A 12704-nucleotide genomic window follows, 5' to 3' on the forward strand; every position below is an offset into this window, starting at 1 on the left:
ACACGTTAAATTACAATAATCTTTCAGCCTATAATCATGATAATCTTATTAAGATATTCTATGAATATGTATACAGTATGGCTAATTTAATATCAAAATCTGCTCATTGCATTTAAATTTCTTTGAAAAAATTCTTTCAGAATATGAATTTTCAATATACTGGTAATCAGGTAACGAAATGAACAATAATGATTTGAACTTCAGTGTTCAAAGCTTGTGTTACACAACATAAACCTTGGTGTAAACCGGTGTACATAGAGGACCTCACCAGTCAGTTTACTTCCGTTGTTAAATCCCGGGGGGGGGGGGCACTTACATTGACGAGTGGATACCATGCGCGACCAAAAAAAACACGTAAAAAGGATGTCTTTTTCACGATAGGGCACGTTACGTACGTAACGTGATAAGGGTGTCAAAAACACAAAAATAATGAAAAAAGGGTATCCATTTCGCTAGGAAGATTACGTGTTTAGGGTCGAATTTGCGGGGATGATAAAACAAAATTAAAATGTTTTATAAAGGATGTCCTTTTTGCCCCAACACTTCGTGTTTAGAGTCCGATTTGCGCGAGGTGTAGAAGGACGTGGGGTCGTACTAAACCAAATAAGGTAAAGCCGACGACCGAAGGACCAGTAACAATAAAACATTCCTGTACTTGTTTAGGGGTTCATTTCGATCAGGTAATATTTACCAAGAGTATCGTTTTGTTTCCAATACTTGTTAAGGGTAGGGTTTCACACGCCAGTACTTGTTAAGGGGTGCATTATGGAACGTGTTTAGGGTGCTTTTCGAGACCCCATGGTCGCGCATAGTATCCACTCGTGAATGGAAGTGCCCCCCGGGTGTTAAATACAGTGTTAGTTAAAAAAAAAAACCTTTGGTATTATTACAGCACCTTTGGTTTTCACTTTCACACTATTTGGTGTTGTATTCACTCTATAAGGTGTAATTTTAATCCTCTCGAGACACCAACTGCTGTCACTTTTAACACCCCAGTTCTTACAGTGAGGTGTTGGAATAAAACTATACCGTAAATATAACACCAGTCACATGAACATTACTTTGCTGAGATAATGCCGCTCGTAGGCTTATATTTTATACACAAGAATATTGTGTTTGGGTTAGAACAAGAACTGACACATCGGTAAGCAATGAATTGGGAGTCATCCGGACATTCAACATCAATAAAAGAAATCTTTAAAAGAGGTTTTAGTTAGCCCTACGTTAGAAAAATTACTGGCCTATATTTTTACGCTCTAAAACATCAAATTGCCACGAATATATAATAGGGCCGAGGAGTGATCATAAAAAAAAGATTGTTCACTAATTACATGAGATATATCAGTACAGAAATGCTGACATTAATATTACATTTTGAAATGCGGTCTACCCTGGAAACCTTTATTGTACATGATGTTTATTTTATAAGGCAGTGTGGCTTTCTAATAGTTATTTTCACACAAAATATATATCATATATAGTATAATTCATCTAATTTCTATTAATAAGATATCACTATGAATACTTGATATATGCAAAATTTATTACATAGAAATAAACTTTTGTGTTGGTTCATTTTACTCGTTTTACGGGTTTTTAACTATCATGTTGCATAATTACCGGCTCAAATTTTTCTCACTGACTTGCGTTAGAGTGCCTCGGACCGTTCGAAATGGTACTTCAAATTTTGGGTTTCGGAGAATAAATTCACGATAACGATAGTGACTATTTTGTTAGTTGGGTGAATAGCTCCTGTACATTATCCTTATATCTGGGTCCAAAATGACACCTGCAGAAAAGATATCAAAAGTGAGAATGGTGAATAGACATGATAATTGTTATGTAGATAAACATAATCTGCAATATCTACACAGGGACTCCACTCTAAAATCAAAACTAAAAAATGCTATATGTTCTTTTATAAACAACATTGAATACATTACGATTAATTATGGTCATCTTGTTTTTGTGTGATATCGAAATATTATAGGAAATATTACATATATGATTCTCTAAAAGCGACGGGTTGTACAGTGGCGTAGCTAGGATTTTTTTCCTGGGGGTCCTTCCTTTTCAGGGGGGGCACCATTTGTCCGGTGTGTATGTAGGTGTCACAAGGGCGGATCCGACTTTCGCCAATAGGGGACGGGGCCCAAAATTATCCCTGATCAGTCTTTATTCCTATAAAACAAAATAAATATAAAATAATCTCATGAGCCTTATAAAAAGTGCGAGCGCGAAGCGCGAGCGTCTTTTTTTTTTTACTTTCGTGCATTTTTGTCCTGGAAATTTAATATTCTGGGCAATGTTATGTGTTATCCTGAACAAGATCTATATAACTAGATGGTTACTGCGAACGCCAAGCGCGAGTAGAATTTTTTATTAACAGTTCTAGCATTATCGAAAAGGGACCTGGTAACGACTGTTACCCACGAAGACGGTATGTATTTTAATAATGCGAGCGCGAAGCGCGAGCAAATTTTTTTGACATTCCGACCAAAAAAAAATGGTCATTCTAAATACTTTTTGTATTAATAAATGGGAAAGGTATGTAACTAAGGCCGTGTTTATGCTTCCATTTTTCAGGCCAGAATCAGCGTTTCCAAACGTGATTAGTGCAAAACACGGTTGCGTCCATGCTTACTTTCATATAAACGCTGTTTCAAAACGCCGATCCTAAACTCACAAAAAGGTGCGTTTGTAAACGTCGTTTGACCAGAATCAGGCTTTCTGGGGAAGCATAAACAGAACCACGATCGTAAACGTGTTTAAATGACGTCATTTGGTACATGCTTCCGGCGAGATGAAAATCCGAGGGGAAATACAGTCGTATTGCTCCATGTTATCTTTACGTAATAACAACAATCGGATAAAAAACTTTCGAAAAAATGCGCGCCCAATTTGACCTCGCTTTACGATGCGAAGCCAGCTGGAGATCATGATTTGCTCTGAAAAGTGAAGCATAAACAGCACTCCCAGAACTACGTTTACGATCGGCGTTTTGAATCAACGTTTGAAATCGCTGATTCTGTCCTCGAAATGGAAGCATAAACACACCCCAGGCGCGGATCCAGGAGGGGCCGAGCCGGCCCCGGCCCCCCTATTTTTTTACAACCTGCAGAAAAAAAGTTTACTCTTTACCTTGATAGAAACTACGAAAAACAGAAAGAAAAGTAAGAAAGAGGTATTTTACCCATGATGTGTAATTTACAGCCTCGTAACGACCGGCCCGACCCCGAAAGGAAACCAAAAAAAAGGTGAGGGGAAGAATTGGAAAATAGACTTTATATAAAAATTTTCGCTCGCGCTTCGCGCTCGCATTGCCTGTGTAATGAATCCCATTCAAGAGGGTTAAATGACACTAATATATTACCAGTATATATACAATATATCCAGTTCTGATATCAATTTGCACACAATTCTCTAGCACATCAAGCATTTATTATTTTGTTTGATTTACACAAATTGTTTAATGTGTATCAAAATGTTCGGCTCGCGCTGCGCGCTCGCATTGTTTAATTTGTGAGATACCTATGCTCTATGGAAATTCTTACCAAAATTTGTCAAAATGCTCCTTTATCATGTCAGTATATCAAAAAATTAAGCTTATGCTTCGCGCTCGCATTTAATTGTTTGAGACGCACAGCTTGTTTATTTAAATAAAAACGCGCTTAGACTGTTCATTTTTTTCAGGTCGGAATATCAGAAATTTTGAGCTCGCGCTTCGCACTCTCATTATTTATTTGGTGATACTTGTATCCTCTTCAATAATCACTAAAAACAGTCCTAATTGAGTCACTTTTCACGTTACTATATGATAAAATTTCGGCTCGCGCTTCGCACTCGCATTGTTTAGTTGTATACTTATCTTTGTTCATGATTATAAAGACTGCTCTGAATCTTCAGTTCTAAGGACATAAAATATCAAAGATTTTTAGTTCGCGCTTCGCGCTCGCATTATATATTAAGACCACATGAGATACCTAATATTGTTTATAGCAATAAAAACTAACATACACTTAAAACTTAAGTCTTTAGTTAGGATTACCCCGTGAAAAAAAAAAAAGCCAGATTGTAGCGGCCAATCGAGAAAAATGTTGGTCAAAATATTTTTCGGTCCCCCCTATTGGCGAAAGCTGGATCCGCCCCTGCACCCTAAACAATTGATGCGAGCGCGAAGCGCGAGGTGAAGAAAATTGAGATTTTAGACCTAAAAGCGGGACATTCTATTCATATTTTATTAATCATAAATAAGATATAGTTAATTGAGTATCATTAAAAATGCGATCGTGAAGCGTGAGCAGACAATATTGATATTCTGATGTGAAACTGGATAATTTAAGTACATTTTCAATAAAGTACATGCAGGCTATCGCGCATGTTTTAGATTTAGACCTAGAATCTGGGCATTCTGAATACATTTGTTTAATACACGTAGACAATATTACCTTGGCTAATCAAACAATGTGACCACGCAGCGTGAGCTTAAAATGCTGATTTGAAGACCATAAAACGGACATTTTACAGAGCACTTAAATTTGTAAATGATAATAATGAAAGCTCGATGTCTGAGCTAAAATATGTTTTGTATATTGACTTCAAACCTTGATCTATATCAGCCTATTGAGCAAGATATGAATCTTATCGAACAGGCAATTTTGGCGCGAAGCGCATGCAAAAATTTTATATAGTAACATGAAAGATTTTTTATTGCAATTCTTCCCCTCACACTACTTCATTCACTCGTCTTCCTCCTCTTATTTTTTCTTCTGTCTTTCTACTTCTTTTCCTTTTTCTCTTTCTCCCTTTTTTTTTGCCCGGCCAATTATTTCGGGGGGGGGGAGCACCTGGGGGCACACCAAATCTCAGGGGGGGGGGGGGACGTGCCCCCGTAGCTACGCCACTGGGGTTGTAGAGTTGTAAGGGGGGCACACTTCTGTTTTAACGGCATTTTTATATTGAAAATTTTAAATGTGCCTCTCAAGGGGGGGGGGGGCACGGGCCGGCTTTGCCCCCCTGGATCCGCTAGTGAGTATAAATTTAACCTGTGCTTTAAATAGAAAACACATAATCTGGGCAATGTAAGGTCTCCTTCCACGAGCGTACCGGGTGGGGGAGCAGGGTCGAGTGCCACATAAATTTTGAGGATCCTTTTATTTTTGCTGTTGCTTGTCAGAAAACATTTGACCCACCTAACAATGTTTGCTAGGACTTAACACCAATGACGAATTAACCTATAGAAATATGAGTCGGAAACATTCTCTCTATTCAGAATTCTACAACACATGCGTAACACACTATGACTGAAGAGTTAATTGGTTCTATTCTAGGGCAAAAATGGGCAATGTCGTCGTCGTCAGGAGGGGATTCCCCGATAACATTCCGACCGTTAAGGTTGTTAGTTTTTTAAGTGAAAAAAGCCTAATCATTATTTGAACGATCGAGGGAATGAAATTTACCCGAAATGATAACCATTGGAATAATTTCAGTTGAAATTATGGTTCATATAGCACAGTGGCGTAGCTAGGATTTTTTCGGGGAGGTGGAGGGCACTGGGGGTCCTTGCTTTTTCAGGGGGGGGGGCAAACATTATTTTTCTGTGTGTGTGTGTGTGTGTGTATGTGTCACAAGGGAGGATCCGACTTTCGCCAATAGGGGGTGGGGCCCGAAATTATTTTCACCTATATTTACGATCAGTCAGCTTCATTCTTATAAGACAACATAAATATGAAATGATCTCATAAGCCCTATATAAAAAGTGCGAGCGCGAAGCGCGAGCCAATTTTTATTTATTTTTTATCTTTCATGGAGCTATAATAGCTCCATGTAAAAGTGCGAGCGCGAAGCGCAAGCAGACAATTCTATTCTGATCTGGAACTGGATAATTTAGGCATATTTTAAATAAAGAACATTCAGGCTATCTTAATAAACATGCGTGCACATGTTTTAGATTTAGACCTAGAATCTGGGTATTCTGAATACATTTTTTTAATCATGAAGATCAATAATGCAAGCGCGAGCTGAAAACATTTGATATTACGATCTAAAAAGGTCCATTTAAATACTAATTCAAATACTGTGTAGGAAAATTGTGAAGTTGATGTGGATCACAGTTAATGAATGATGCGAGCGCGAAGCGCGAGTTTAACAAAGGACTGGGACGTTTTAAGGACATTTTGTCATCATATGAAAATGATGACTATCTTCCTATTATTCCTAAACTTGTCGATAATCCATTCTGAAAAGACCCAATTTAGTTATTAGGAATTCACGAAATGTTATTTTCTTATTCGTTAATCTAATTTGTGTAATGACAGTGTGGAAGTTGTTTTTTTAAGGCTTGAAAATGATAAATTTTGCGCATTTGTAATCATATGAATACGCATTACAGTGGTTAATACATTTTTAACAATTAATGCGAGCACGAATCGCGAGCTGATTTTTTTAAATAAAATGTTTAAAAGGGACTGGATTTTTTGTTTGCTTATATAGAATTGATATAGAGTACTCACCAATCAAAATGCGAGCGCGCAGCGCTAACTTATAGGCCTACGTTTCGACAGTCACCTCTGAAAATTGATATTTTGAGAACTTTATGGATTACGCGAAGACAAACAGAGCTTGGCAAATGAAATAATGCGACCACGCAGCGTGAGCTTAAAATGTTGATTTGTAGACCATATTAACAGACATTTTACAGAGTGCATTACGATTGTAAAAGGAAAAAAATAATGAAAGCTCGATGTCCGAGCTGAAATATGTTATGTACATTGACTTCAAAACTTGATATTTTAAGCTCCATATTAGCCTATAATTCGAGCGCGAAGCGCAAACGAAAATTTTATTTAGTAACATGAAATTATTTTTTTTTGCAAGTCTTCCCCTAACATTATTTTATTCACTCGTCTTCCTCCTCTTTTTTCCTTCTGTCTTTCCCCTTCTTTTTCTTTTTTTTGCTCGGCCAATTTTTTTTTTCAGGGGGGCCCCTGGGGGGGGGGCACATCAAATGTCGGGGGGGGGGGGACGTGCCCCTAGCCCCCTCCCTCCGTAGCTACGCCACTGGTATAGCAGTGGCGTAATGTGCCAAAGATAGAGTTTAGAGGGGATCAGATATCTCTCTGATCCCTTTTCTCCCCCATCTGTACGTATATACGCCACTGGTACGTAGGCCTAGGCCGACTACATTTATTTTCAAAGTCAATGAATTACCTTGTAGTGGAATCTAGCCATGTAAAAGCAATAAAAAAATAATAATCTACAGAGGATTTTTCAGGCATTGAAACATTGGAGCTTTTTTTTATGAAATCACGAAAAACAAATGAAGGGCGTCGTAGAGTATAATGGTGTGACGTCATGTTAGTTTGCATTCATCGTTTTTATGATCATTGGCCCGTTTCATAAAAGACTCGGAACTGTTTGTCATTATGGTAACTAATATAATATGGCAACTGCGGCTCAACAGCCGATCAAAATTAATATTTACTTACTATTTACCACAGATGACAGTCATCAAAATTGTGAGTCTTTATGATTTTGGAAGCACACAAAATACATCCAAAACTTAATTCGATATTGAACCGATTCATGGTCTGATAAGTTACTAATCAGCACTTTAAAAATTATTAAAAATTTACCCGGTTCATGATTCGTTTGGAACCACAATGACATCAGCTATAAGGAAGTATACATATGGCTATTTGTCGGCGGGGGGGGGGGGGGGGGTGTGGGGTGGGCATGAAACCGATCCTCCTCCATTTTTGGATTTTGATGTTTTTCATCATTATCTACCGCTATAGGTAGGCCCTATAATTGCTGAAATGCCCCCATAAAATAACAGATAAGTAAATAAATAAATAAATAAATAACAGTGAATGAATAAATGAATGAATGAATAAATAAATAAATAAAGATGAATGAATAGATAATGAAAAAAATGCATAAATCAACAACAGATGTAAGCGTCGTCATCGCTTTTGTACCTGTTATTAAAACATTGAATCTAACAGGCCTTACCAATAATTGAGAAAGAAACTGATGATGTATAGTTTTTCCCTCTCGTCGAAACCCTCTGCCTTTGGAATCAGTCGGTGATAGGCTGGGTAGAAATCTTGTTTGAAGTCAACAAATTCTCGGGTCGCTGCTAGTTCAAACTCGTGATGTCCATAGATACAAGCAGGATCGAATATCACTGGAAATTGATGGATTTAGGCCTGTTTCAATAATTGCATATCGTCCAAAATTTGACGATGAGACATTAGGTATGTGTCCCAGAAAAAGAAGCGATTCGGAGAATTATTGTTTTATCATCTTAATCACAATAATTTTTCATAAATGGAATATGTTTGTAAAGTGTAGGTCCTCCTGTAACAAAACATATGCATAGTTAGGGGCGTCATGCCAACAATAAATTTCGACCCTTTTTCGATTTTGATTAAACATTCCGAACAATGATATTTCACCCTATTCCTTTTCTCCTTATGATTATCTACCATTTTATTAGTCGTGGAACTATTTCTCTCTCCCCCCCCCCTTTTTTGGGGGGGAGGACAAAGTTTCTACGCCCTCCCCCCGCCTCCACCTGTATTGCAGGTGAAAGGCACTAAAACTAACCTGGACCCGTCGTTGTTTCGCCAACATTTCCCCCGTGTAGGTCACCATGCAGTAACGCTGGAATAACGCGGTCGGTACCGCGGAATAACCGCGGTATGTGCCTTACAAGATGCGGCCACATCTCGATCAATGTGCGGTCTCCAAATTCCCTCTCAATGTAATCCATCCGAGGTTTCAATCTTTGGCGGACAAAAAAAGTCTGAGGAAGTAAGATTGGTGAATACTGTGATTGAATTGACAAATTTAATCCTTATCCGGTTGAACATCAATTATCGAATGACGTGGTATTGCATTGGGAATATTTGCACCATTGAAAAAAAAGGAAGGGGAAGAAAGAAAAAATAAACAAACTGAAAATTGAGTTAGGGGTTATTTTCCTACACAATACACCAATTACTAAAATAATGAAAAATAATGTCACCTTTCTTGCCCCCACTCGATCCTATCGAAATACCCTGTGGTCACCCTTGTGTCAACATCATTACAATTCAGAGGTATATCTGCTTTTTCATAGAGATTTGACTCTTCATAAGTTCTAAACGTGCAAGCGAACGTCCGGGGAGGGGGGGGGCTGCCCCCATGACCCATGCCCCCCCCCCCGTTGCTGCCACTGGTATGAACAAGCCAAAAGAGGAATAGACAGCAAATGCAAGTATCTTACCATCCAGTCATCCGACCATGTGTTATCTTGAGGTAGGTATCCCACGCAGGTTGTGGTGTGGAATCCAAACTGAGAGACAGATCGCTGGGTTTCCTCCTCGACATCTTCCCCATTTACATCATGCATGTATGTAGGACGCGAAACCGGGACCCCACCGATCCTGCCTTCGTGCTTTTCCTCTTTCATCTTCAGATGACTGTTGTGGAGATGTAACCTGATTAATGGAAATATTCCGTGATTTTTTTTAAAGGCTGTCAAGAGCTTGTGATATCCCGGCCGGATGAGAGAATTCATCAGGGTTGCAGGAATTCAGGGGGAGGGGGGGGGGCACAATGTAGCATTATTTTGACGAGTAAAAACAAGAATGTTAAAATGGGCTTTTTAAAAAAGGCATCTTTAATCCTCACTTTCGGGGATGGGGGGGGGGGGACAGTGGACATCAAGTGATACAAACGGAGACATGTACCTCCTGGTTCCACGTCTGAATATTAATAATAAGACGCGTTATGAATGGCTCCCCTGAAAGGCCATCACTTCATTATCATCATGGCTTCAGATATTAAACTGCACCATTGAATTCAAAGGCCCTGTGAGCGTTTCATGAAAGGATATGCCAGACGTTTTATCTGACAAGTCCCGTTTTATCTGACAGTTACCATAATAACAATGGATCTCAGCCAATCAAAATCAGGAATTGTCCGATCTGACAACTTACTATTTGTCGGCTGAAAATGTTGATGAAGAGCTCCCCTGATCTTATGATTTTATCAAAATGCCTCAAAAGTTTATACTCCACATTATCAATATCATACCTCTGAATTCTAAATTTTTGCAACATATATAATTCATCCTGAACAGGCTTACATAACCCATATAGTCTTTGGTTGAAATTACCTTGCGACAGCTTCACCTAACGCAGCAGCGTGCTGATCAAGCTCCGTCAATTCAAGATGTTCCATGATAAAGATAGATCCTGGGCCATCGTTAATGTCATAGATCTGAATAGGTCTGGGACATTGGACCGCTCCAGTGCCTAGCAGGGACTCTAGGCCAGCTTTTTCGCCCTCAAACATCGTCATCGTCTGCATATAAATCGAGAGAATTGCAATTCTTCTCTATCTTTTCTTCTAATCTTTGTTTTTTATCATGAATGTATGTGACATACTATATATATCAAGGGATTTTTTTTCTGAAATACGGTGTCAAGAATTTATCTGGACAATTACTGGATTAGGGTTTTCAAAGAAAGCTAGTCTCCTTTTTGATTTCTTTGTACCAGTAATCAAATAAGTAATCTATATTTGAAATATTTGGATTTGAATGAATGAAATGACACATCCATAAGGTCAGAGCATTTTCCATAAATTGAAGCAAAACTTTAAATGACAGGAATCCGTTAATGACAGAACATCTTCACCGCTATTTCTCAGGGACTCCACAAGGCTCAGCATTCGGACCGGTATTATTCGTTTTATCATCCTTCAATTTTTGGCAATAATTTTGGACACGTCCATCAATGCTATTGAGGGGTGTGCTAACAATGATATCACGTACATACTTTATTTCAAATATATTATATATAAGTTTATTTCCAAGTATTCTCAAAATTTTCTACGCAAACCTCACGTCTTCGTCAGGTTTGCGTCGAAAATTGCATATGGAACAGCACGATCGCCAAAGCCAAGTTTCTACATGGTTATATAAAGCAAACAAACGAATAAACATACCTGGCTCTTTGTGTTCATCTTGACAAAGTATTTTCCTCTGTCAGTCTGAAAACCCCTACATTCATTCATGACCCCTCTGTCAAGGATTGGTAATTCTTTTAAAATCTTTAATCCCATCCGATCGCAAAGTGTCTTCTCCATTTTCAGAACCCAGATTTGTTATTATTTTATATCCCGTTTGAAATCTGAGGATTGAAGAAAAAGGGTTCAAATAGCCTTAACTTCACAGGGTTACGTCATGAAACATAATGGGAATTTCACTATTATACAAGCTACCACAAAATTCTATAGGCCTATTTGATTGGCTGATGAGAGCAACTAGCTGCTAAAAATCACTAAGAAATCTTTAGGCCTATATTATTACACGAATTACGCTCCCATAAGATAGGGGTCTCCCTAATGTAACATAAATAACATAGATTAAAAAAAACATGGCCGTCACCAGATTTTTTTCAAGGGGGGGGGGGTAGGGGGATTACCAATTCCGACTTCAGGCAATGCTGCTGGTGGCCCTAGGAACGATGTTTTTAACAGGGTGTGCTGGTTTAGAATATTTGACACGCAAAAAAAAAGAAAAGAAAAGGAATGGTTTCACTACCAAAACGAAGGTCATCTTGGTCACGAGCCGAAATTTCACAAGCAAAAAAAAAAAAACCAAGTTGGTCCTCTGCACCGCACCCCCTCCCCACCCGGTGACGGCCATGAATAATTATGACTGAAATGGATTTACGATCTGTAAAGGGAACATAACAGGCTTCATCCCAAACAAACGCAACAATGTTAGGGTTATATATATGCCTCCCACCACTAGTAATACTAATAGACATCATAATAACGAATAATGGATATTTACCTTTCTCGCCAAGTCGAATAGGCTACTTCTGCACATTCAAACTATAAAGAACCATTGATATAAGAACGAAAACGTCAATTATAAAGATCAGTTTCATCTATATTTCGAATGACGCCAATGACTACAGCTTTATAGTATATCCTTCGATCGAAGTTTGCAGACGATAAAAACCTGTCAATTAACTATTCAGTATGAGCAAAGTGGTCGCGTCTGCGAATATTATTTGGAATACACCGAAATTAGGTTGGTAAATAAAGCGAAATAATTTCAACTGGGTATTATTGTTGTTGTGGAAAGCCCACTCTTTTTCGCAATAAAAGTGGGTGTGTTGGTGAATATTTCGTAATAATGGAGCGCTGTGACGTGTGTTGTACTTGATATATCTGTAACCTTTCGACCGGGCTTCTATTTATCTTTTCATTAAACGTGCCAAACTGTAAACCATGTCTTACAATAAAATACACAAATCTGCACTCTTCTTCTTCTAGCTTGGGTTGGTTGGCAACCAGTCAAGAAATTACTATTTTGCCACTGCTCTTCGGAGCTTTTGGGTATATTTTCTTTTTTTTAACTCTTGAAAAGGGTTATGAATAGCTTCTTTCTCATTTTAGGGTTCTATATATTATATAGCATCTTTTAAAAAAAATGAAATAAGAATATCAGTTTTCATTTCATTGGCCGATATAATATTCACACATATACAATAGGTTGCATTGACATAGTTGGTAAGAAATAGAAATAAATGAAATTAGAGAAAAGGAAGGCAGAAATGAAAATTTCTCTTCCCGAAAAGGCGCATAAAATCACGGAAACAACACAACTGCACGCAAGCTTGTACGTAGGCTTGAATGCA

General features: G+C 38.2%; 1 protein-coding gene across 1 annotated transcript; it reads right to left on the reverse strand.

The window, feature by feature from the left end:
• Positions 1–871: 871 nt before the first annotated feature.
• On the reverse strand, positions 872–10344 carry LOC121412600 (ketosamine-3-kinase-like). Its single transcript, XM_041605379.1, has 5 exons — positions 10166–10344; positions 9272–9485; positions 8611–8809; positions 8014–8188; positions 872–1789 (listed from the first exon to the last, which is right to left on the reverse strand). The coding sequence occupies exons 1-5, from the start codon at positions 10342–10344 to the stop codon at positions 1726–1728; spliced, it is 831 nt and encodes a 276-aa protein (XP_041461313.1). The 3' UTR covers positions 872–1725.
• Positions 10345–12704: the final 2360 nt, after the last annotated feature.

The sequence above is a fragment of the Lytechinus variegatus genome, chromosome 4, assembly GCF_018143015.1.
Source record: "Lytechinus variegatus isolate NC3 chromosome 4, Lvar_3.0, whole genome shotgun sequence".
NCBI classification, from domain to species: Eukaryota; Metazoa; Echinodermata; class Echinoidea; order Temnopleuroida; family Toxopneustidae; genus Lytechinus; species Lytechinus variegatus.